The sequence below is a fragment of the Aquila chrysaetos genome, chromosome 16, assembly GCF_900496995.4.
Source record: "Aquila chrysaetos chrysaetos chromosome 16, bAquChr1.4, whole genome shotgun sequence".
Lineage (NCBI taxonomy): Eukaryota > Metazoa > Chordata > Aves > Accipitriformes > Accipitridae > Aquila > Aquila chrysaetos.
Window position 1 is genome coordinate 30,195,837 of NC_044019.1, and position 24,073 is coordinate 30,219,909.

Below are 24,073 nucleotides of genomic sequence, written 5' to 3' on the forward strand. Positions count from 1 at the left end.
CGGAGCGGTGCCGTGCCCGGCGCCGTCACGGGCTCGGAGGGCATCGAGGCAGCCAGCTGCGGGACAGGGCTCGTGCTGCCACGGCCGGTCGCGGCACGCCAGGACCCACCTGCTCCTCTCCCCCCCGCCGCCACGCTCCCTCAATCGTCTCTTTGATGCCGAAGCCAGTGGCACAGAGAGGGCTGTGACCGCGGCCGCACAGCTGGCGTCCGGCCGGGGCTGCACTCGCCTCCCCGCATCCCTCCAAGCCTGGTGGATGCGGGCAGCGAGCAAAAATTCCCCCCCATGCCAAATCCCCCAGGATGCGGTGCTGGATGAGCAGAGCTATGGGTCCTCTGATGCCCTCTCCGGGATGCTCTGAAAGCTGCTCGACTCCGTCGCTGCACAGCGAGGGTGGAGGAGAAATGCCATGGAGCAGAGGGACCTGCCGCCCCACCGCTTGGCCAGCCGGGCTTTCCAGAGGCCCCTTCCATGCGGATCCACCTTTTCCCAGACACAGAGGAGGCGACTGGTGACCCCGGCTCGCTGCAGAGCATCAACAGCTCTGCAGTTAAAGCAGACTTCAAAAGAAACCCCGAGAGGAGGAAAACAGCACAGGAAATTAATTGACAGCAAATGCCCACATTAAAGGGGACAGAGAATAATATTTATAATCAGGTTGTTTTATGTGTCTCTTCATGTTTTTAAAAGGACTTAAGCTGCCAGGTCTTGGAAGAGCCTCCATGGCTGAGGAGCGGTGAAGGGACAGAGCGCTTTGCTCTCTTCTCCTCCCGCCATCACCGAGGTCCAGCGGGACCCGCTGACCCATCCCCGCACAGACACACACATGCCGAAACCACCCCCTCTGCCCGGGGTCTGGGGTTTCCGCAGAGACCGGGGTGACAAACGCACCCACGACATCCTTTCCCTGGGGAGGGACCGCGCAGCTCCCAGGAGGGCAAAGCAAAGGGCAAAGCATCCCTAGAAATAAAGCCGCATCCCTGCTCCTGCCATCACACACTCAGTGCTGGAAATCCTGGGGCTCGCAGGGCGAATCCCCAGGGATCTGCTCCCACCCTCACCCATCCCACACATGAATATTTCAGGCAGAGGAAGCAGGACCCAGGGCCAAGCCCTTTTCCCTGGGTATGGGGTCAGATCCAGGCTCCCCCCACACCCTGCCTTTACTGGTCACAGCTGCAGGCAACAGGACCGGCTCTGGCACCGAGCTCTCCGCGGCCGAGCACAGCTCAGAGTCCCCACACGGTCACTCCAGCCCACCGTGACCCTGGGGACAGATGGCTGGAGCAGAGACAGGATCAGGCCCAGGCACCCTGCCCCATCCCACCGCTGAGGTGCATCACAGCCAGCCCTCAGCACACCCAAACAGGCAGCAAGCGGAGCTGCAGCAACCAGCAGCAGGAGGGCAGAGTTAAGGATAAATTACCCCAGTGTAACCCATTTGTTTTCACTCCACTATCAAGCCCTGCAATTCCCCACCTCCCCTGGCTTCAAGGGGCTTTTTTGGGGACCCCCCCAGATGCCAAGGGGACCAGGTCACGGCCAGGCTGGGGAGAGGTGCAGCTGCAGGGTGGTTCAAAACCAGTTGTGCCTTTGAATAGCCAAATTTTTGCCTCTGACTAACCCAAAGTACCATATTTTTCCCATACTTCTCCCCCATCACCTGCCAAAAAGCCCTGAGATGCCCACAGGCCCCCCCAGCCAAAGGACAGGGCTCGCTTGTCTGTCCGTCCATCCGCCTCCTTTTCCATCCGGCTCGCTCTTGGCAGGTCCGGCACGGTGACAAAGAGCCGATTCAGAGGAGTGGGGCACCTGAGAGGAGCAGGGCAAGGAGCCCAGGGCAAACCAGGCCACAGCCCGGCGAGGAAGACGAGGGCTGCAGGGCTTCCCAGCTGGAGAAAGTCCCAATGACACCAAAACCAGCCTGTTCCCCTGCTCCAAACCTCCCTTGTCGGCAGCAGGGATGGGACCAGCCTTCCCCGGCACCGGGGCCCCGCACCAAGGGGGTGTCCGTCCAAGGAAAGTAGCCTCTTCTAGCAGGGACAGGAGAGCAGGGCGATGCCAAGAGAAAAAAAAGCAGCACCCAGCCTCCTCGCAAACCCTGCTGCCCTTCGTCTTCAAAGGGCTCTTTCTCATTCTCTTCCCTATCCGCTCCCGGCATCCCTGACAAAAGGAATGAAACCCACAGCGGTTCGCAGCTTTTCAGCATCCCAATTAAAATCAAAGTGCCGATCGCAACCGCTCTGTCCAAAAGAGATGCATTATCCCCTGCAGTTCAGGGGAAATGCTGCTGCACATCATCCCAAACCTTCTCCCTCCTGCTCTCCCTGCGTGCAAGACCCTGAAGGACAGGTCCCTGGGGAGGGACAGGCAAGGACAAGGCTCTGCAGGCAGCGACGGGCTGAGCCAAACAAAGAGCATCCAACTCATCACTGCCTCTGGCTCACAGTATTTTGGGGAGCCCTCTGGATCATGGCAGAGGGGTGTCCCCTGCTCCCGCACATCAGCAGCTCTTCTTACAGACAAAGTTCATGAGGATGCACGCAGCCAGACCCAGGCAGTGCCACGTCCTGCTGGTACCAAGAAGCCCGGCTGGGTTTTCCTCCCCAGACGGCCCCGCTTTAGCAGCGAGTTGGCTTTAGCATCCTCCAGCACACATCCTGCGCTCCCCCAGTCGCAAAACTCTTCCAAAACCTGGCTCCCAGCACCACCGCTTGTTCAGCACGGGCAATAGCCCCGTGTGCTAAATCACTGCCCCAGCGAGATGGCTGCCAGGGGAGCAGGACCAGCCCCACGCCCCTGCTAAGAGCCATTTTAGATTTTTACTGACATTTTTTTTTCCCTTCTTCCTTTTCTTTCTTCTTTTTTTTCCTTTCCACCTGGCACGCCAGCATTTCCACCCCATTGCCTCCGAGCAGTTTCCAGCCGGGAGAACACCGTAATGGCCTCATTATTTCAGATGAGGAATCTGTGTGTTCAATTACGCAGAGAAGGGTAATTATCTACTTGTAGAAGATAAGAAAAGGGGGGTTATTTTACCAGGGACATAGCACCAGCACAGTTCCTAGCCAAGTCTCCGGATGCTCCAGCTCCATCTGTGATCACCAGCTGGGCTGAGGGGACACGGGTACCCCCTGAATAATCCCCCCCATGCCTTCGCTGTGCTCCCCAACATGTGCAGACCCCACTGCCGCCACTTGGCCTGGTCCTCCCCACCTTACACCCTTCCAAGCAGCCCAAAGCCTCATGCCCTGCACCTTCAGCCTCCAGAAAGTACCTCTGCCAGGTGATACTTCATTTAATGAGTAATTAACCCTTTTTTTCCATACATCCTCTGCCAACTGACACAAGCCGGGCAGCACCCTTGGCAGCAGGCAAACAGGTTCTGGCTCAGAGTGGCCAAAAAAAAAAAAAAAAAAAAAAAGTCATCTCCGAATCTCAGACACCTTTTGGTGCACGGACCCTTGCAGTGATGCTGAAGAGCCCTGCATCTTCCGCAGCTACCTCTCCCCCTCCAGGGACAGGTGTCCCCCTCATCCCTAAGGGATCTGGGACCAGGACACACCAGAGCTCCCTGGAGATCCCACAGCCCCAAAGATCAGGTAGGAGAAAGGACACACATAAGCCAGGAGGGCACGGTGACGGCCCCCCTCCCACTTGCTCACCCCAGCCCAGGGACACCCGCTAAGCCCCTAGGAATATCAGGTACTGGCTGCTTTCCATCGGGAACACAATGCACACCAATGACTGTGCTCTGCCACCAGCTTGGGGGATGTCTCCTGCAAAAGCTGGGACATGGAGAAAAGCAAACCCCATCCCCACCGTGACGGGACCCCCGTGGCCATGAGAAGCAAGCTTTTCCCCTCAGCATGGCTCAAAGGAGCTTCAACACAAGCGAGGTGACAGGGGAAAACATCACCGGGTAGAGGGGGGCTGCCCCAGAGCCCTCCCCCGGCACAGCTCTGCCTTTCAGCTCTCTCCACAACTCAGCCCCAAACCCTTCCCTCTCCCCTCAAACTCTCGCACCAAGCTTTTTCTTGAATTTTTTTTCTCAGATACGTTTTTTATTCCTCTTTTTTTTTTTTCTTTTTCTCCATTCAATATTTTTTCCAACTAAAACAGCTCCCTGGCTCTCCCACTCTGGTGCTCTGCTGGGTCGCAGCAGCAGGTCTAGGGTCCATCTATGTGTGACCAAACCCCTTCCCTCAGCCTCTACCCAACCTCTCTCCATCACCATGCTTCCAAAAAGGCTCAGTGGGACCTACACTCCAGCTTTGCCACATGTTCAACCAGGCTTTAGGCACCGATGGGAAAATCCCAGTGCAAGGAGCAGCTTCTCCCTGGAGTCTGGTGCCAGACAGTGGAGGGGGCAGGATCCAGCCCAGGCGAGGTCCAGCTTCCCCTGGGGAAGCACCCACCTCGCCGCACTCTAGCCAGAGAAGATGCCCGTGCTCCCCATGGCATGGGGCAAATCCAAACCCCATCGCCGGACCAGTGGAAAACACTCCGGAGCGCTGTCCTTGCCTGGCACCTCCCAAGCCATGATCCCCCCACGCCATCCCCATCTCTTTCCCCACCTCCCGCAGACCCTCTTCTCCCCCAAAGCCGTGCACTGATCACCCCCCCAGCTCACAGCCGTCCAGCCGTGCTGGAGGGTTTCCCTGCTGCGAGCCGGAGCGGGGCTGTGCATCTCCTCGCTGCTACAGCAAACCCTACGGCCCCCCCTCAGAGCACCCTGAGGGGCAGGCTAGGATGCAGGGCACATAGGGAGGAGGTAAGGGAGAGCAGGAATAGGCACCCACCGGGTTCAGCACCCGAAAACACACTCAGGGAAGGCACCGGCACACAGGCATTGCTCTGTTCACGCTCCCCGGATGAAGCCATGGAGGAAAACCTCATCTCGCCCTCGCACCGCTGCATCCCGACACCCAGAGGGACCCTGATCCGCAGTTTTCACAGCCAGCCATCCGCAGGGCCGGTGATCCCACACCATCTATCCCCCTGCCCGAGGCTGCCAGCCCCGAAAGAGGGAGGACTCGGCCCTCCTTAACACCAGGATAATTGCAGAGACACGGGGCAGCCGCTTGCGGTTAGACTTCTGTAACTTGTGGCTTTTCCATTAAGCACGACCCTGCAGCAGAGAAAAGAAAACAAGCGGCACAGCCTCCCCATAACCCCTCCTTTGAGGCGATGCACAAGCAGCCTCATTTCCTGCTTCTCATATTAGCATTATCCCGATTTTACCATAAGGCCCAAAAATTTGCAGGATCATGCTGCTGCTATGGTCGGAAACTTTGGGTTTGCCAGCCGAGAGGCTTCACCGGCCTCCAGAACTGCTCTGACCCGCTCAGGAAAGTCATTTCTTGCCTAAATAAGCAGTAACGCTCATTTCTTTCTTATTTTTTTTAGGACAAAAACCGCTAGGCGAGTTCAGTCTGACCAGAAACGTTACAGCTCAAGTTTCACCCGACAAATATTTTGTGCAGTTTTATGCCACCCGAGCAGCCCAATGAGGTCTGCAGGGGTAAAGCTGCGAGCAATTAACCACAAAGCTGAAACGTAGGGCGAGTGCTAGCACCTGTCCCTCCGGATTAGCCCTGCCGGAGCATCCCGGATTGCATCCCTGGGTGAGAGCCAAGGGTTGGAGGAGGAAGGATTTTTTTTTTTTTTTTTCCGATAAAGAAGGACAGGCTGAGAAAGTGTTGGGAAAGGATGGGAAGGTTTGGGTTTGCCCCTTCCAGGCAGCAGCGAGTGGCTATAAATGGCCTTCTTTGTCATCGCAGCCAAAGCGGCGGGCGGAAAAATGAGGACGGAGCCACTCGAGGCTGGGGGGGCGGGGGGGGGGGGGGGAATGAAAACCCCCCGACCAGTTTGGGGTCCCTCCTGGGTCTCCTCCGGTCACCCTGCTCCCTGACGGTGCAACGCCGAGGCGCGGTGCCGAGGTGCCCGTGGCAGGGTCCCGCTCTCCCCAAACCCACCTGGGCGGTGCGGGATGGAAAGCTGCCGTTGGGCGGGGGGGGGGGGGGGGGGGTTGTCCCACTCTGCGGGTGCTGGGTGGGAGCGGGGCCGGCGGGAGTGGGGGGGGGGATGCTCTAGAAGCCCGGCGTGGTGGGGGGCACCCACCACCCTTCACAGGAGGACCCCAAACCCCACCGAGGCCTCGCACCGAGGGGTGATGGGGGCCGGGGGGGGACCCCCGGTGCTGTCCCCGGTTGGGGAGGGATGTCGCCCGCCTGCCCCGCCCTCCAGTTACCTCTGCCGTAGGCGAAGGGGAGGCGCAGGGCGCGGCCCTGGCGCACCAGGCTGATGTGGAGGTAGGTGAACCAGACGGCGAAGGTGAGCAGCACCAGCAGCAGCAGCAGCTTCAGCTGCTTCCGGAGCTTCTTCACCGGGAGCCGCGGCATCCTGCCGCCCGCATCGCCCCCGCCGCCGCCGCCACCGCCGCCGCCGGCCTAGCCCCGGCCCATCGGGCCCCCCGCCCGCCCGAGCCCGCTCGTTACGGGCCGGCTGCGAGGGCAGCGGGGCGGCGGCGCGGCTCGGCGCGGTGACCCCCGGCCGCCCGGTGCATCGCCGCCGCCCCGTCGCGCCGGCACCCGCGGGTGGGGGAATGAATGAGCGGGGCCGCGGCGGGATGAAGGCGGGGGGGGGTACTGCGGGGCGGCGCTGCCGCCACGCCCCCTCGGCCCGAGCGACGGCACCGCCGGCCAATCGCGAGACGCCCAGCGCGGGACCACCGCCAATGGGTGGCCCACGGGGGAGGAGCCCGCGGAGGCGCCGCGCGTCTCCACGCCAACGGGCCGGCATCCCCGCGAGGCGCCGCGGGAGAGGCCATGGGGAGCGCGGCGGGACACACACACACACACACACACACACACACGACTGGTGACCGTGTCCCCGTTCCCGTCCCCGTCCCTGTCCCTGCGCGGCGGCGGGGCGGGAGAGGAAGGGCTCTCCGCGCCGCTGGGCCCGGCGGGGCCGGCGGGACCGGTGACGTGAGCCTCGGCGGGGCCGCCCCCCGACCCCCCCCCCCCCCCCCGGCGGGGATGGTACGTTCCCGCGCGGCCGCGGCAGGGGCTGCGGGGCCCGATCCCGTCCGCGGGGGGAAACGGGATCCCCCTCACTGGTGCGAGGATCCCCCCGGTCCCCCCTCGCCGGGTGCAGGGATCCCACGGGCTCGGATGCAGGGATCCCTGGGATCCCCCCTCCCTGGGTGCAGGGATCCCATAGGGGCGAGTGGTGGGGTCCCCCTGATCCCCACTTGCTGCGTGCAGGGATCGCACGGGGGCTGGGATCCCCGGGATCCCCCTCGCTGGGTGCAGCGATCCCACGAGGGCTGGGATCCCTGGGATCCCCCTCACTGGGTGCAGCGATCCCACGGGGGCTAGGATCCCCGGGATCCCCCTCACTGGGTGCAGTGACGCCCGGGGCCGAGGCCATTTCTACCAGCAGGGCCGTCTGGAAGAAGGAGGGCTGTAGGTCACCCCGTGCAAAGCCTAACAGTAATTAACAGTAAGATGTAATTACACGGACAGCAACCAAGGCCTCGCTGACGGAGGGTTACAGGCCACACCGCCTTGAAGGAGCCGCTTGCCAGGGCTGCTCCTCGGGGCTGCAGGGGCTCAGTCAGGCTGAGACCGGCCACAACTCACTTCACCGATGCACAGGTTGGTTTTTCCCGCTGCAGCGCAGTGGCGAAAACATCGGGGCGCTTTTTTTTGTCTCCTTTCCCGCTCCACAAGTTGAGGCAGCAGCTCCTCCTTGCTGCGGCTCGGAGCTGGGACAAAAACACACAAGAAATCAGTTATTAGAGAAAAAAGTACATTCACAGCTGAGAAAACTAGAGGGCACCAGTGCTCTGGGTTTCGTTTCCCTGCGCTCCCCTCCCTTAAGGATGTGGAAGGTTAATTAGACGGTAATTAAGCCCAATTTAGACAAACAGGCGGGGAAAGCAGCAGTGGGAAGCTCGGTCCTTGTTAGGAAGCGAACCGGCACTGACCCCTGCAGCGGGCTGGAGTGGCCAGGGGCTCGCAGGGCTGCCCCAGCCAGGAGGAGGAGGAGGAGAAGGAGGAGGAGGCCCAGATGAAGGGGATCTCTGCACAAGGTTCTCCCAACTGATGTGGAAGACTCGCATCTGGGGAAATTAAGCCGTTTTCCCCCATTTTTTGCACCTCTGCAGCAAAGGGACCGGGAGGCCGCAGGTCGGGACATGGCTGTTTGCACAGCCTTCGGCCAAGGGACCAAGGTTCAACCTCTTCCCACCCTGCCAGCGGACCTGGGGGGGTCCAGGAGGTTTGGGAACACCGGTGGGACATCCCAAAAAATTTGTGACTGGCCAGTAGTGACCAAGGAGAGAAGCTGGGACACAAAGTACAGAATTACAAAAGTAAATATTCAGGCACAAGGGGTCCCAGCCCAACTGGGGCACCCCAAATGTGGCTTCGCAGAGGGTTCTCATACCCTTCAATCGGTCAGGTACAAGATGACTCGACTAATTACTAGCGCCTACGCTACCGATTACAAATTGTAGTCAAACTTTGCAAAGCAACTCTAGTTTTGCGGTATTGCAAATTCTCACTGATTATCCATTGAGCCAGATGTCCCTGGAGTCAGTCTTGCCGGAGTGACTGCTCTGTGATGCCAGATGATGCTGGGAAGGATTCCAAGATGTGTCAGAAGGGTTTAGGATGCTGGCATGATCTTGGTTGTCCCGGGGCATCCTTTAACCTTCATGGACAACTCGAAGCTTCTGAGAAGCAAAGTCTGTATTTCCAGGGCCAGGATGCCGTTTTGTTTGTTTTACTTAAGCATGAACAATCTCAGAGTTGCCAATAAAATTTTGTTACCTCCTCATATTACAGTGTATAACCCGAATTAAGATGTATTAACAAAGTTAATACACTGTCATACTATAAAGACTGGTTGGTGTAATAGCGAGGGAGGGGAATTTTCATAAGGGGTCTGGTACCCTTGGGGACCGCAAGGAGCCGGCACGTGGCTTTTTGCAGGTCCCAAATGATGTCCCCAAAAAGTGTCATCTTCTGGCCCCCCCCCCCCCCATATTTGTGGGGGATGGAGTCAGAGCCGGGCTTGGGTCCCCCTGCGAGAGCAGGGTTTGCTCCTGACTGCTTCAACCCTGTAAAGGGCTGCCTGAGAGGTGACGGAGCTGGAGGGGACGAGCTCGCAGCCAGCCATCCCAGTGCTGCCTGAAGCTGCTCTCCCCCCACCCCAGCGGGATTTCGGGGATTTCACAGGCAGGCACAAGCCCAAGCCCTTCGCACGGCATCCTGCCTCCCCACGCCAGCCGTGCACTCAGCCCTGCCTTGACGAGGTTTCCGGGAAGAAACCCCCTCCAAAAAATTAAGGGAGCGGCAATCCGCACCCTGCCAAAGGGACAATAATCCCGGCCAGGGCTTCTTCTGCCAAGAGCCTTTCTCCTCGATGGAGCTAGAAACTTTAGGGACCTTGAAGTTGCATCCCATTGGCCTTGACCACTTCTGCTGAAAATCCAAACTGTGGGGCGCTGGGGTTTGAGGCTGACAGGGGGAGGCAAGGGGGGTTCCCAGTGCTATGCGGCAGGGACCTTATTTAGAGTTTCTTCACCAAGCACCCCAAAATGCTCATGGTTGACCCCGGATGGTCACCCCGGGAGGGGACAAAGAAGGGGACAGAGAAAGGGGCAAGGAAAGAAGGGGGCAAAGGAAAAGGGGGCAAAGGGAGGAAAGAAGAAGAGGTAAAGAAAAAGGGGGCAAAGAAGAAAGAGGTAAAGAAGAAGGGGGTAAAGAAAAAGGGGGTAAAGAAAATGGGGGTAAAAGAAAAAGGGGGCAAAGAAGGGGGGGAAAGAAGGGGCAAAGAAAGAAGGGGGAAGAAACAGGGTAAAGAAAGAGGGGCAACGAAGGCAACAGAAAAAGAAAGCAAAAAAGGGGGCAAAGAAGCGGACACGGAAAGAAGGGGACAAAGAAGGGGGCAAAGACGGGGGCAAGACGGGGACAAGGGGGGGGACAAAGGAAGAAGGGGGGAGCCGGGGACAGGCGGGGGACGGCCCGTGCCGCCCCGGGGGGGGGGGGGGGGGAGCTCCTCCCCCCCCAGAAGGGGAGCCCGGACGGGGCGGCCCCGACCCGCCCCATCCTCGGCCTCGGGGAAACGAAACCGCCGGCGGCCGATCGCCTCCCCGCGCCCGCCGCAGCCCCCACGCCGCCGGGATGGAGCGGTCGCGGCCGCTGGGGCCGGCGCTGCCGCCTTACGAGCCGCTGGCGGAGGGGCTGGACATGGAGGGGCTGCCGCGGAGCACCGTCGTGTCGGTGGAGCCGCCGCCGCCGCCCCCCCCCCGCGACCACCTGGCCTGGTCCCTCTGCACGACGCTCTACGCCAACATCTGCTGCCTCGGCTTCATGGCGCTCGTCTTCTCCGTGAAGGTGGGGGGGGGGGGGTACCGGTGGGGAGAGGGGGGAGCCCGGGCGTCGCCTGCACGGTGGGGTGGGGGGCGGCCCCGGGGACCCCACTGAGCCCCCGGCCCCAGCGAGACTCATGGAGCCCACAGACACCCACCCCCAGGGAGCCCACAGACCCCCCCAAAGAGTGCACAGAGCCCCCCCCAAGGAGCCCCCGGAGCCCCCAAGCCCAGGGAGGCCTGTGGACCCCACAGAGCCCCAGCCCTGGGGTGCCCAAGGCACCCCACAGAGCTCCCAAGACAGGAGCCCCATGGACCCCACAGAGCCCCAAAGCCGAGGGTGCCCAATGGACCCCACAAAGCCCCCACTCCGTGGACCCCTGGCCCCACAGAGCCCTGGCTGGAAGCTCTGGAAGAGGCAGGGGTTTGGGGCAGTTGGCACCCCAGAGTACCCCGGTGCTTCATGGGGAGCTCAGCCCGGCATGGTAGCTCAGGCTTGCACAGCCCCTCCAGCACCTCTCCCACCCGGCTGCAGCCTGGAGCCCCCCGGGGTGTCCCCCTCTGCTGGCTCCCCCCAACCCCACTGACTCTCCCATCTGCCTCCCCACAGTCCAGGGACCGCAAAGTCCTCGGCGACTACAGCGGGGCGCTCAGCTACGGCTCCACCGCCAAGTACCTGAACATCACCGCCCTGTTGCTCAACATCTTCCTCGTCATCCTCCTCATCGCCCTGATCGCTAGCGGCACCATCGTCATGGTGAACATCTTCAACCAGGAGCATCAATCCTTGTTAGGCCCCACTTAGCCCTTTCCTTGCTCCGTGGGCAGAGCATCCCCCCCTACGTCTGCTAGGAGCCCCCATCACCCCTCAGAGCTGGGGATTGTCATCCATGCGGCCTCCCAGAGCCCGCTGGGGTCCTGTCCCCCTTTCCTTGCTGCTCAAAGCCCCTAAGGAGCCCTCTCTGATGGCTGCCCTCATTGGCCTCCCTGGAGACACCTCTCTTCTGGCAGCAGCTGAGCACCCAGGAACTGGCTGTAGCAAAGGAAACGAGCGTGCTTTTCTGCTTGCTGTTTCCGCTCTGATTTTGTAACCCCAAGTGCCTCTAAGAATAATCTGAAGGAGAATTGCCTCGTTCGGAGAAAACCTGGTTCAAATAAAGGTTTCTTTCACTTTTGCCCTGGCTCGGTTTCATTTTGGCAGGGGTTGGTTTGGGGTCCCCCCACCCCAGTTTGGCCAGCTGAGAAATGGCATCCGCCCTCAGGATGTGCCTGAAGAGGGAAAATTGTCCCTTGGCATGGAGCATCACACAGATGATGAGCCAGGCTCCATGAACCCGGGTACCCATGGGGAAGAGGCATCCACACAGGATGCAAAGCGCTTGTAAGGCTCACCCCAAGGATGCGAGTAGCACCTCATCTTTGCCGGGGTGTCACCAGGAGCACCCCCATCCTCACTGACCCTCAGGAGGGTAGTAGGAGCAAGCAGAGCTGAGAGCAAGCTTGGTTTGGGGGCGGGCGGGGGGGGGGGGCCTGTGCAAAGGGCTCAAGCAAGATGAGCTCGAACATGACTCTGTGCAGCCATGCATGGGGCAGTGGGGCCAGCAGAGGCTTCCAGAAGGAAGGGGAAGCTGTGGGTGGTGTGGCTTCATCCCAAATCGCCTTGCTGCAGGACAGAGCCGTACAACTCAGCCCTGAGACATGGGGCGGCTCTGGGACCACCGGGTGACGGGGACACCAGCTAGGCAAGGCTGCTTTTGGGGTGAAGTGAGAAGGTGAAACCCCCCCCAGCCCAAAGCTTTTTCAGCATTGTGCTGGTTTCGGCTGGGATAGAGTTAATCTTCTTCATAGTAGCTGGTATGGGGCTATGTTTTGGATTTGTGCTGGAAACTGTTGATAATTCAGGGATGTTTTTGGTACTGCTGAGCAGTGCTTATATAGAGTCAAGGCCTTTTCTGCCCCTCACCCCACCCCACCAGCGAGCAGGCTGGGGGTGCACAAGGAGCTGGGAGGGGACACAGCTGGGACAGCTGACCCCAACTGACTGGAGGGATATTCCAGACCACAGGATGTCATGCTCAGCATATAAAGCTGGGGGAAGAAGAAGGAGGGGGGGGGGGGGGGTCCGGAGTGATGGCGTTTGTCTTCCCAAGTCACCGTTACGCATGATGGAAGCCCTGCTTTCCTGGAGATGGCAGAACGCCTGCCTGCCCATGGGAAGTGGTAAATTACTTCCTTGTTTTGCTTTGCCTTCATGCACAGCTTTTGCTTTACCTACTAAACTGTCTTTATCTCAGCCCATGAGTTTTCTCACTTTTACCCTTCCAACTCTCTTCCCCCATCCCACCGGGGGAAGTGGGCAAGGGGCTGTGTGGTGCTTAGTTGCAGGCTGGGGTTAAGCCACAACAGTCCTTTTTGGCACCCAACACAGGGCTCGAAGGGTTGAAGATGATGACAGCTTTGATTGAAATGTGCTAGATCGAATTTATACCTGTTACTGCTGTTTAGCTATTAATCGAGAGGCTCCTGTGCTTGCCATGGGGCTTGTTTGCCTCACTGTGTATTAGAGTCTAGTGCTCGTTAGTGGCTGCTTTTTGCTTTTGCTGCTTGCTGTACTGCTGCACTGCTTATCATCTGACTGCCATGCCTGGGAACATTTTGATAACAGCAATGGCGATGCGCCTGGGCTGGCAGATAGCCATGGCATTGCTCCTGTTTCTGTGGTGCTGTACTGGACAGGCTGGAACTCCAGTATGAACTTGAGTTGAAGGGACTGCGACCTGCGGATGAATTCACATGGGAGCAGGACACCCCGAAGCATCTGTGGCCATGGATAACCCCATGCCAGAGCTGGTACATCTCGAAGCATCTGTGGCGGGGGTTATGTCTGTGCCACAGCAGGTACACCTCTGAAGGGATTGTGGCCCAAGGAAAAGTCCAGGCTGGAGAAGGTACACCTCGAAGCATCTGTGGCTGTGCATGCGGTCATGCTGGAGCACCTCAAAGCCTGTGGCCATGGTTAAGCTCACGACAGAGCAGGTACAACCCTGGAGGGACTGCAGTCATGGGTAAGGCCACGCTGGAGCACCTCAAAGCCTGTGGCCATGGTTAAGCTCACGACAGAGCAGGTACAACCCTGGAGGGACTGCAGCCATGGGTAAGGCCACACTGGAGCACCTCAAAGCGACTGTGGGCTGTGGATAAGTGTCTGCTGCAACAGGTATACTCCTGAAGAGACTGTGGCTCATAGACAAGGCTCCACTCGGAGCAGGTACTCCCCTAAGGGACTGCAGTCTGCAGGTAAGTCCAAGCTGGAACATGGACAAGGGGAGGAGTTCATTGCAATGTTAAAACCCTACGGTCTGCTTTACTTACTAAACTGTCTTTATCTCAACCCATGAGTTTTCTCACTTTTATTCTTCCGAGTCTCTCCCCCATCCCACAGTGGGGCAGTGAGCGAGGAGCTGCGTGGGGCTTAGTTACCAGCTGGGGTTAAACCATGACAAGCATCAAGCCTTCACGCCAGCCATCCCTGCCGCCTCAATGTAAGGGCTGGCTGGGAAGCGGACAGTAATCCTCATGCTTCCAGGGCTGCTGGCATGTGGCACTCGGCTGCCTGGCTTCGGCGGTGTCCGAAGTGACCTGGGCAAGGCCCCGCCAAAACTCCTGGCTGAAGCCCATCTGGCAGAGCTTCAAGTATGTGATTGGCCTGGCTTCCCCTTTCCCCAGCTCGCTGGAAGCCTTCGCACTCCTCGCCCTCGGCAGGCTCAGGTCCTCAGGGCTGGGGCCTCACAAGAATGGGAAAAAAGAGCTTTTTTTTTTTTTCTCCCTCCCCAAGAACATCAGGCTCCCGCCAAGAAGCCACGCTCATGAGTAAGATGTCAGAAATGCTGCCCGCAAAACAAAACGGTTATTTGTTGCAGGCTCCCTGGCACCGACCTTCTGGTGAATCATTTATTCCTCTGCTTCTTCCCGTAAGAGCAAACAAGCACATGCTCCCAGTTGCAAACTGGGCTGCTCACTGCCCACCCGGCTCACAGGCCACCGACATGCTCACCAGCAGGATACTGGTTCAAACGTCCCATCCAGCTGGGGGGGGGGGGCTGAGAAGTTTTTTAAAAGAGCAGCAAACTCCTGCTCGAAAACATCACCCTGACTGTTCAGGCTCTTGGCTGCTTCATTACAGTGCTGGCAGCAGCCACATCCCATTGTCCAAGGGGTTGGCGGCATGCCGGTGGGCTGTGCTGGATCACACCAGCTCCTGTACCCGCCTTCCTCATCCTGCTTTCTTCCCGACCCCAGCAGAAGCAGGATCCAGCCTTGTTCTGCCCAAATCCCTCACTGTACATCGCTGCCCCAGGGGGTTTTGATGCCCGTCTGGGCTTGCACGGGGGGGTGTGGGCTCACTGCATGCTCTTCCCCCTCCTCAATCAGCCAACGCATGCAAAAAATCCTGGGGCACATCTTCCTAGGGATGTTCTGCAGCCCAAAACCCACCAGGGCAGTCCTAGTCAGATATCCCTGTCGGGAGCAGGATGGAGTCAGACAGGAAGAAGCAGCCCCTCACCCTCTGCACCACCCCAAAACCCTCCTCTGTCTCCCCAAAGTGCAACTGGGGCTTTTCAGCATGGGGATGCCCCTCGGCACAGAGTCCTGGTGAGTGCTGGGAGGGAGCCAGGTGGGACAGCAGGAACAGGGTGGGCTTTGAAAGCAGGGAGAGCAAAGCCCTTTTTCTGGGGTAAATCCACCCGATCCGGGGGCTGCCGTCCCGCAATGGGGAGGGGCAGGACAGCGGTGCTCCGAGAATGTGAACAGCCTGTTCCTGCTCTCACGGCAATGGCTTCAGGCTGTTGGCAAGGAGCCACCGAGCCCTTGAGCTCCCAGCCACGCTGCCAGAAGCGAGTGCTGAGCAAGCGGTGGAACCCGTGCCGGCCCTTGGTGGGCCGTGTAACCCAGTGAGCTGCTCTCGACCCAGCTGAACAAGCCTCCTGCAAACCCGTGCCGGCCCTTGGTGGGCCGTGTAACCCAGTGAGCTGCTCTCGACCCAGCTGAACAAGCCTCCTGCAAACCTCACGGTCCTGCATTCGCCTTGCAGAGCCTTCCCTCCAGGCATGCAGAAGCCACCCTCCACCCCTGCGTTTCGCTTTGCTGCTCCTTCCCTCCGGCGCTTGCCCCAAAAGCCATCAGCCACCACATCCCCTTAACTCTGCCCGGCCCTGCTCAGGAGCAGCCCTGGGAACTGAAGCACCTCCCCAAGGGCTGGGGGTGCGGGTGGGAGCAGGGCCGGGCAGAGGCACCCAGCCAGCAGTAGTAATGAGGATTGAACTTTGTCTCTTGGCTTTCTAGTGTCTCGTTTGTTCAGGTGCAAGGGCAAATAAATGAAAAAGCTGGAAATGCAGGTGGGGAGGTAGGGATTTCAGTGGGAGGTTGGCAGCAAGCGCGGGTCGGTGAGACACCAGCTGCAATCCCACTTGTGACAGGGGTTTGCGGGAAACGGGATCCCTAAATGGACACTCAGAAATGAGGGACAAGGAACAAACCGGCTGCACTCAGTCCTGGTGGCTGCCAGTTGCCCCTGGCCGGCATCCCAATGCCACAGGTCCCTTTGCCTCCACACAAGCCGCAGAAGCAGATAATGCCCCATGGAGGGACCCCAGCAGCCCAAAATGGGGAACCTCTGCTGGGCTCCTGCCAGCAGCTTTTTCAGCAGCACATACATCAGGTGTCGGGACTGGGGTGCAAACACCCACCCAGAAAACCCCACTAAGCCCAAGCCCTCCTCCCTCCATCCCCTTGCCCATCCCCACCAGCCTCCCCACTTCTCACAACAATTCCTTAATTATCACCACTACCTAACAAACCTCATTACTCTGTGCCACCAAGGAAGTAGCTGAGGAGGAAAAAAAAAAAAAAAAAAAGAAATCTTTATTTTCGTGTGGGCTTGGGACAAGTGACGTCAGGGGCTGGGACTTTCAGATCCGCACCTAAATTACAGGCATGGCCAGAAAACCTGCATGGCTACAAGCACAGGTGACGAACGCCTTTGCCCTCCTCCTGGTGCAAACCCTCTGCTCTTTCTGAGTGGGATAAAACCCATTTCTCAGAAAAATATGAGGGCTGAGTTTCCCTTTATCAGCCTCTTGCTCAGCTTCCAGGAGCCAGCCACCAAGCAGGAAGGATGCTGATGTTTCCAAAACCCACACAGTTTGTAGCTCTGTGCCTTGGTGGTTTTTTGATTCAGATGGTTTTTATGTTCCTGCTGCTTTCTTGAAGCTTTCTTCTTTCTTTTTTCTACCCCTCAACCTTCTTTTGGCAGCCACAAGACTTCATCATGGCTGCAAGACCTCGTCATGGATGCCCAAACCAAAGAGAGGAGAAAACCCCTGAAACCCAACATGCAAACCCAGCAGTTGGGGGACCCCCACCGCTGCTGCTGGCTTTAGCTTCCGCGGATGGGGATCGAGCCCTCGGTGGTGGTTTGCAGCTGGGGAGGAGGCTTTGGGGGGCTGGTGGGTGCCCCCCACCAGTAGCACGTCCCCGCTGAGACTGAGTAACCCCAGCGGCGCGCCTCTGCCCTAACCTGCCCAGGGCAGGAATCGCTTATCAGCCCGAGAGGGCAAAAAGCAAAGAAGCGCAGGCGAGGCGCCCGCCCCGTGGGCACCGACCTGTGGGCATCCCCCTCCGCCTGTCCCGCAGACTGTGCCCGGGGCTGTGGCTCTCTCCCCCAACCTGGCCCTAAGCCCCCAGCCCACCCAGGGAGCCCACCCCACCCTGCAGCCCGTCCGCCGAGAGAGCCGGTGTGCCCGTCCTGGTGCCCCGCATGGTGTCAGGCAGGGTGGCCCCACCCTGGCAATCCCTTCCTCTTGCCTATAACTAGCCCAGGCACCTGTGCCCCTGCTCCTCAGTAGTGCGTGCCAAGCTGCCATGGAGAACTTCCCCCAGTCCGTCAGCATCAACATGCAGCCCTACGGCAGGAACAGGGCAGGCTCCCCAGCCACCGCCTTCGGCCCCACCATCACCTCTTTTGTTCAGCCGGAGCCTGTCCCCAACCCCCAGGACTTTGTGCTCTGGTCCTTCTTCAACACCCTGTTTGGCAACTTCTTCTGCCTGGGCTTCGTTGCACTCATCTTCTCCATTAAGGTGAGCCAAAAGTCACCCCCCGTCCCACCACTCCTGTGCCTGGCTCGGGGGTCCCGCCTGCTGCCTGCCCCCATGCCAGGGCTCCCTAATCCCATCTCTTCCTGGCTCATCTTGTCCCACCCCACCGAATCCCATCCTGTCCCATCTTGTCCCACCCCATCTCACCCCGTCCCATCTTGTCCCAAACTGCCCCATCCCCACCTCGGTCCCCATCTTCGCCCTCCCCAGGAGATGCCCCCCCACTCCCTGCTGCCGCATCCAGCCCCACCATGCTGCTCTGCACCCAACGTCCCCAGCAAAGTCACCGTTCGAGGGCCGCCCGTCCTCCTTTGGTGCTTTGGGAAAGGGGGACCCGGGCAACGCAGTGGGTCCGGCTCTCCTCCCGCGGGCTCGAGCGAGCCCCGAACCGTCTCCCGCCAGTGGGGTAAGGTGGGCAGCCAGCTCCTGGCTCCCTCCCATGGTGCTCCCGAAATCATGGCAAGGCTTCGCCCCTACCTGAGATAAGAAACGGCTGCTCCCTTTTCCTTTATTACCTTGAAAGTGAATAATTTTTAATGGGTGCCTTGATAACCCCTCCGCCCTGCTCATCCGATACCCACCTGCCTCACTCGTGGGGGGAGACGTGCGGCTCCTGTGGGACCTTTCTCCCCACTCCCACTGGACAAGGGAGTGTCCTCAGGCACCCTCCTGGTGCACCCTGACTGAGACAACCCTCTTCAGCATGAGCCCGTGGGGTGAGCTCAGAGAAAATAAAGCTCCTTCCCCACCCTTCTCCTTGGAAATGTCATGCTTCTGGGTTTGGGGAGGCGTTATTCCCCCCAGACATCTCCCACCGTGGGGGGCCGGGGCTGCCCCGAAACTCAGAAGAGCGGGGAGGCAGGGCTGAGAGAGGAAGAGCAGCAGGAAAGGGGCTTGGCAAGGGGGTGCCACGTCTGTGCTGTTAGTTAAATAGAAGCACACACACCCTCCCCAGGCTTCTGGGGTGTTCAGAGACGCCCCGCACCCCTCCCGGCTCGCGTTATCTGCCGTCCCAGTCCCAGCCGGAGATGGCCACCGCCAGGCTCTGCAGCCGCTGCCGGGGAACCCGGGGCTCAGCGGGGGAGCTGGGGGGGGGGGGTGTCCCACCTTTCCTTGCAGCCGCCTGCCCCTCGTCTCAGCACCCTGAAACCATCTACCAACCTCACTCCCGTCCCTGCCCCACCTCGGTGCCGTCTCCCCACCCTTCGCTGCCAAGGGAGCGGCCCTCCAAGGGGGAAAATTTCGCTTTGGAGTCCCCAGAGCCCCCCCCGACTCCCCACAGCTGCCCCACACCCGCCGGGCGGAGGTAGAGGGACACGGGCGACCGTGCCCTGGGTGGCATCCAGGAGGGGGGCTGAGCCCACCCCCCCCGGGGTGGCCCCGGGCCGGGGGCTGTCCGGCCGCTCTGCCCGCCCCGGGGGGGGCCCGGGCCGGCGCGAGGGGGCGGTGCGGGGCCGGGTTTCGTTTCCCCAGCGTTCCCTCCCCTCGGCTGCTGGCTCGTCCCGGCCATGAAGCCCCGGCAGGCGGAGGTGTCCATCCCGCTGCAGCCCCCCGGGCGGGGGGCGACCCCCGCCGCCGGCCCCGACGGGCAGCCCCGGGACTACGTGGTCTGGTCCCTCGTCAACCTCCTGCTGGGCTACGGGCTCACTTACCTGGGCTGCCTCTGCTTTCCCGCGCTCGTTTTCTCTATCAAGGTGAGGGGGGGGGGCGGCCCGGGGACCCCCACCCACCACCCCCGCACCAGCCCGGCTCGGTCCCCTCGAACCGGCCAAGCCGGCCCGGGACCCCCGACCCGGCCCGGGACCCCCAGCCAGCTCCTCCTGGCACCCCCAGAGCCAACCCGGCCCGGGACAGCCGACACATCCCGACCCCCGCCCTGACCCGGGACCCACCCCGCCCCAGCCCCCTCCAACGCTCCGATCCGGTACCCCCCTCCAACCCGGACCCTTCCCCGGCCAGTCACCCCCACTCCCCGGGACCCCCTGACCCAGACCGACACGGACCCCTCTCCTGTCCCGGAACCCCCAGCTCCGGTCTCCCATCCCAGGCACCCCTGATGCCACCCTGCCCCGGGACCCCCCCCCCCCCCCCCCCCGATTCAGGCCTCCCCCGATGCAGTGTCGTCCCCACCGCCCCAAGCCTGCCCACCCATGCGCCTGCCCACCCATGCGTCCATGAGGTCCCAGCACGACGTTGCAGCCAACCCCAGGCCGGCCCCCCAGCCAGGTACCCCCCTAATGAGCCCCCCATTTGCCCCCACAGGCCCGTGACTGCAAAGTACTGGGGGACCTGGAGGGTGCCCGGCAGCATGGCAACCGTGCCAAGGTGTTGAACATCATCTGCTCCCTCCTGCTGGTCCTCAGCGTGGTGGCCGTCATTGTCATCATCATCATAGCCACCAGCCGGTGAATCAACTGACTGCCGCATGGCCTGCGGACCTGCTTGCTGCCACCACGTGGGGTGCTTCTCCTCCCCCCCTCTTCCTTCCCCCAAAACGTCCCCACTTTAGGCACATGGCGAAAGGGAGAGAAGCCCCAGCCCCTTGCTGCCCGCACCCCTGGGCATCCCAGCACAGCCACCGCGAGGAAGGGGATGGGTGGGCTAGGTTGGGACACAGGGGACAGCCCCCCCCCTCTTTTCTCTACTTGTGCGCTTCAGCAAGGAGCTGTTGGGCTTCCTGGGATCTGTGACACACATGTACATCGCTGGTGCCACAAATAAAGCTCGCCTGCCAAACCCACTTGCCTGTTGCCTTATTATCAGTGGGGAAGAGCAGTGTCCTTGTGCATCTTCAGGGCAGCCTCCTCCTCCTCCTGCTGCCAGCTCCACAGCTCTCTGCTTCTATCCCCACCACGGTGCAGAGATCTTCCAGTCCAGATCCAGATAAGTTTCTTTGTAAATGCTGAGGCATAGCAGAAGGAAAGAAAAAAAAAACCACTGTGTTTTTCTGGCTGTACACACCCCATCCCACCACACACGCCCCATCTCCTCTCGCTTCCAGGGAATCCTGTAGAAGTGGCTTTTCCAAATTTTGGTATTAAGTTGCCATTTAATGCATCCGACAGCCCAAACGTGCTGCAAACGAGGGGTCTTCCCAGCCAAGACCACCTGCAGGGATTGGGCTGAAAGTATTGGTGCGAGCCAGCGCAGCCAGAGGTCCCGGCACCAAGGGTCTCTCTCATATTAGCCCCTCGGAGTGACAGTCACTTGGCTTCAAAGTCATCCCATGGCTCCAATCTGATGGTCCTCCTCAGGCGCTCGGCCTCTCCTTCGGTGATGCTGGAACTGTCTGTGCCCCTCATCGCAGGAGGAAGGCTGGATATAAAAAGCGTGTAGGCTCGCAAAACCAAGTTTGTTTCTCCTAGCTCCCAGCCAAGCATGTCTGATAACCACAGCCCAGGGAGGGCTGTAATTTCTCGGGTTTATATATAGAAGAGACGAGGCCATGCCATAGACAAGGACTATATAAAGGGGCCGCCCTGTCCCACTCCCCCAGCCAGGCTGCTGGAGCAGGAGAACCGCGGCGTGCCCCTCTACGTGGCCATGGACACCTCCTACCCACGGGAGGACTACCTGCCCACGCCGTCCCACAAGCGGGAGCCGTCTCCGACCGTCCTGATCTCCCCGCCACCACACCCCGCGACCACCTCATCTGGTCCATCTTCAACACCATCTACATGAACTTCTGCTGCCTCGGCTTCGTGGCGCTCGCCTTCTCCGTCAAGGTAGGGGCACTGAGCAGGGATGGGAGACTGAACGTTTAGGGTCACCTGGGAGCCCTCCCCATGTTGGTGCCAAGGGATGGACTTCCCAAGGAGGCATAGAGCATCTGAAATAACTACCTGGGAGGGCTGGGGTAGGGGACAAGAGCCCACCACCCTCAAGAGGCTGGTTGCAGCTGACACCATCGCCTGGTAAAGGCCCCCCATTTTTCCTGCCACCTATTAACGAGGCTGTGAGATAGCCTGGATAACCACAGCCTCCTGCCACTGCCAGAGGACCAACCACTTCTTCCTAGAAGGTGTTGGGGGGCCATGATGCCCCCGGCCCCTCCACCCGCCGTCTGGCAGGAGCAGCTCCAGCTGGACTGGACCAGGGTGGAAAGATGGGGGCAAGCAAGAGCTGGAGCCAGTGAGGCTCTGAAAGACGCAGAAGGGAAAATCCCAGCGGCAAAGAAAGCGGGGCAAGAGGGGAGCAGGAGCATGTAGAGCCGGTGCGGACTAAATTGCAGGCTGCAAGGGGGCCAAAGCCACGTAGCAGGGCTGGGGGGAGGCACAGGGAGGGAGCTGCAGGCAGCCCAGGCACTGCTGCCCGGTCTCTCGGCTGTTGCAGGCACGGGACCGGAAAGTGGCCGGGGACGTGGAAGCTGCTCGGCGCTTCAGCTCTAAGGCCCGGTGCTACAATGCCCTGGCCACGGCGGGGAGCGTGGTGCTGCCGCTGCTGCTCGCTGCCCTGGTCATCACGGGCGTCATCCACCTCTCCAAGCTCGCCCAGGAGTCTGTTGGCTTCTTCACCTACCAGTTCAGTGGGAGCGACGATGAGGACAAGTGACCGGTGGGCGATGGGCTTGTAGAAATTCCTTCGCATGGCTGGTGGCCCCCCCAAAAAGACCACTGGTCCAGCATAACCCTGCCACCACCCATCTCTGCCACCCAGGACCACGTCCGCAAGCTTTCATGCCCACCGGGCAGCATGTGGCTGGGGGGAAGGCAGCCCCACAAGCTTCTCCCACACTGCTGCATCTCCCCTCACCCTCCCCTGCCTGGTCCAGCACTCCTAGCCCTGCGGTGCCCGACCCCGGCTCCTGGCCACGCTTCTTGGGGCAGCTTACTTATTTTTGTTTACCCTGGTGTTTTTTTAACTCCTTTTATCCTGTATGGAGCACAGCATCCCTCCAGCTTCGGTGGTTACTATTTAAATCATTAAACCATTTCACACATCACGAATCTTCTGTGTGCCTGTGTGCAGTGCAGGGGGGGGGTGCTAAAGGGATAATATAAATACAGCTTTTCCACTCTGATCGTGCTTTTCGCAGCCAAGAGAAGTAATAATCTCCGTGAGCCTTAGAGCCACCCAGTGACTGACGAGGGGAAAGAAGCAGAAAATTTTCTTGGCCCTGTGGGGACATGCTCAAGCAGATGAGATGTCATCCCCTCCAAGGGGAGCTGAGACTTGCAAACTCATTGCAGTAAAGCAGATGTCCCCCAGCAGGTCCCCAGGCAAGGACAGAGGGGATGAGTGCAGGACACAACCCCATTGCTCTGTGCTATCCCTCCTTATTGCCCTCCCTGGGCCAGAGCCAGCTCGTTTTGGCAACTGGACTAAAAGTATGCCTTTTTAGGGGGAGGGGAGACCCCTTTTAATGCCATCTGAGACACGGCTCAGAGCTGGGCTTTATCCCCAGCCCCATCAAAATCCAAATCCAGGTGCAGCCCACAGGGCTGTTATCAGGGGCGAGGGAACAGAGGGGTCCCTTTGTCCTGCCCTGCTGCTGAGGACTGCTGCTAATTAGGGGTTGGGTGACTTTTGACAAGGCCTGATGGAGAGCCAGCATAATTATAAGGTGGGGGAGTCACTTTGCCTCCTTCCCTAAGCGTTCCCACATGCTGCCTGTAGCAGGGAGTGGCCGCAGGGCTTTTTATAAACTCCGTGGGATTCAGCTGAGGTTCCTGGGGTTTTTTGAGAAAGGACAGACCCTGGTGGGGCAGGGAATGCCTTCGACATCCCCTCGCTTTGACCCACATCTGCTCCAGCAAAGGCTTGGGGCTGGGAAACGAGGCACCAAACCCACCCCCAGGAAGGGGGATGCAGGAGGGGACAATGCTGTGAGGTGCAAGCTGCGTGTTGGGGGGGCATCATGGCCCCCATTTGCATGCGTACATGGGCACAGCCCTTCTCTTTCTCTCCCTCGGGGCTTTCTAGGACACCGAAAATGCCTTTAACAAATACACAGCAGGTCTGTGCTTGCCCTGAGGCTGCTTAGCCGGAGGAGGACTCTGCTCAGACCCCAGAAAAACACTGCACTTATCTGACATAATATTAATGATAACTGATGCCTGGGCTTCCCATAGCCCTTCAAATGTCAAGTTAGAAGGGCTTTAACTCCAAAACTGCTTGAAAAGAGAGATGATAATGTAGATAACACGACAGGGATTTTATACGCCAAATAACTCAAACGAAAAGGAGCTGTGTGCTGCCCAAATGGGGCTAAAATGCTTTTGGCTGTGTATTTTGTGACTAACATTAGTGCCAAAGTAACACTCAGCTCCAGCCTTACTTCCTGCCACGCTGCCTGCTGCCCCATGCTGCCTTTACTGAGTTTCTCATTACAGGGGTCAGCAGGATTTGCGGTGTATTGAAAACCCCAGAGGCTGCTGTGCGTCGCAGCCGAGGGATCCTCCTCTTTCTGCTCGCTGGCAGGTGGAACTGACATGGCAAAGCAGCGGTGGCTGAGCCTCCACAGCCCTTTGAGCCCCCGGAGCGACGCAGGTGGCTGGGAGAAGGTGAGGACCAAGCCAGGACATGCCAGAG

The 24,073-nt window shown here is 59.8% G+C and overlaps 5 protein-coding genes across 7 annotated transcripts in view; 4 read left to right on the forward strand and 1 right to left on the reverse strand.

The window, feature by feature from the left end:
- B4GALNT4 (beta-1,4-N-acetyl-galactosaminyltransferase 4) overlaps positions 1–7,765 on the reverse strand; it is a 32,646-nt gene extending 24,881 nt beyond the window's left edge. Inside the window, exon 1 of one of the 2 annotated variants that reach the window (XM_041129290.1) lies at positions 7,650–7,765. Coding sequence is in view for 1 of the 2 variants with exons in the window: in XM_030039291.2 (XP_029895151.1) it covers positions 6,254–6,404 (151 nt within the window). In the remaining variant the exon portion in view is untranslated. Of the gene's footprint in view, positions 1–6,253; positions 6,530–7,649 lie in introns of those variants that run through there. The other variant, XM_030039291.2, reaches the window with a different exon arrangement.
- Positions 7,766–10,124: 2,359 nt separating this feature from the next.
- On the forward strand, positions 10,125–11,562 carry LOC115351895 (dispanin subfamily A member 2b-like). Its single transcript, XM_030039305.2, has 2 exons — positions 10,125–10,412; positions 10,998–11,562. The coding sequence occupies exons 1-2, from the start codon at positions 10,200–10,202 to the stop codon at positions 11,190–11,192; spliced, it is 408 nt and encodes a 135-aa protein (XP_029895165.1). The 5' UTR covers positions 10,125–10,199; the 3' UTR covers positions 11,193–11,562.
- Positions 11,563–16,933: 5,371 nt separating this feature from the next.
- LOC115351894 (proline-rich protein HaeIII subfamily 1-like) lies at positions 16,934–18,030 on the forward strand. Of its 2 annotated transcripts, none has more exons than XM_041129065.1 (2): positions 16,934–17,021; positions 17,262–18,030. In XM_041129065.1, exon 2 carries the CDS (start codon positions 17,309–17,311, stop codon positions 18,026–18,028), a length of 720 nt encoding a protein of 239 aa, XP_040984999.1. In that variant the 5' UTR covers positions 16,934–17,021; positions 17,262–17,308; the 3' UTR covers positions 18,029–18,030. The 2 variants fall into 2 exon arrangements, with proteins under 2 accessions (XP_040984999.1, XP_040985000.1); XM_041129066.1 differs by having other exon boundaries at positions 16,934–17,524; positions 17,838–18,026.
- A 973-nt stretch (positions 18,031–19,003) lies between these two features.
- On the forward strand, positions 19,004–20,282 carry LOC115351897 (dispanin subfamily A member 2b-like). The gene is made up of 2 exons (XM_030039307.2): positions 19,004–19,236; positions 19,805–20,282. Exons 1-2 carry the CDS (start codon positions 19,051–19,053, stop codon positions 19,949–19,951), a joined length of 333 nt encoding a protein of 110 aa, XP_029895167.1. The 5' UTR covers positions 19,004–19,050; the 3' UTR covers positions 19,952–20,282.
- A 217-nt stretch (positions 20,283–20,499) lies between these two features.
- LOC115351896 (interferon-induced transmembrane protein 5-like) lies at positions 20,500–22,488 on the forward strand. Its single transcript, XM_030039306.1, is given in 3 exon segments — positions 20,500–21,173; positions 21,176–21,267; positions 21,875–22,488. Coding segments are annotated over 3 exon segments (399 nt in total). The 5' UTR covers positions 20,500–21,085; the 3' UTR covers positions 22,094–22,488.
- The last annotated feature ends 1,585 nt before the right edge of the window (positions 22,489–24,073 follow it).

Excerpts from the sequence above, each read along its gene's own strand:
- LOC115351895 (XM_030039305.2), top strand. The coding sequence starts at position 10,200 with ATGGAGCGGTCGCGGCCGCTGGGGCCGGCGCTGCCGCCTTACGAGCCG. Across the intron at positions 10,413-10,997 it reads CGCTCGTCTTCTCCGTGAAG|TCCAGGGACCGCAAAGTCCT; the intron begins GTGGGGGGGGGG and ends GCCTCCCCACAG.
- LOC115351894 (XM_041129065.1), top strand. The coding sequence starts at position 17,309 with ATGGAGAACTTCCCCCAGTCCGTCAGCATCAACATGCAGCCCTACGGC.
- LOC115351897 (XM_030039307.2), top strand. The coding sequence starts at position 19,051 with ATGAAGCCCCGGCAGGCGGAGGTGTCCATCCCGCTGCAGCCCCCCGGG. Across the intron at positions 19,237-19,804 it reads CGCTCGTTTTCTCTATCAAG|GCCCGTGACTGCAAAGTACT; the intron begins GTGAGGGGGGGG and ends TTGCCCCCACAG.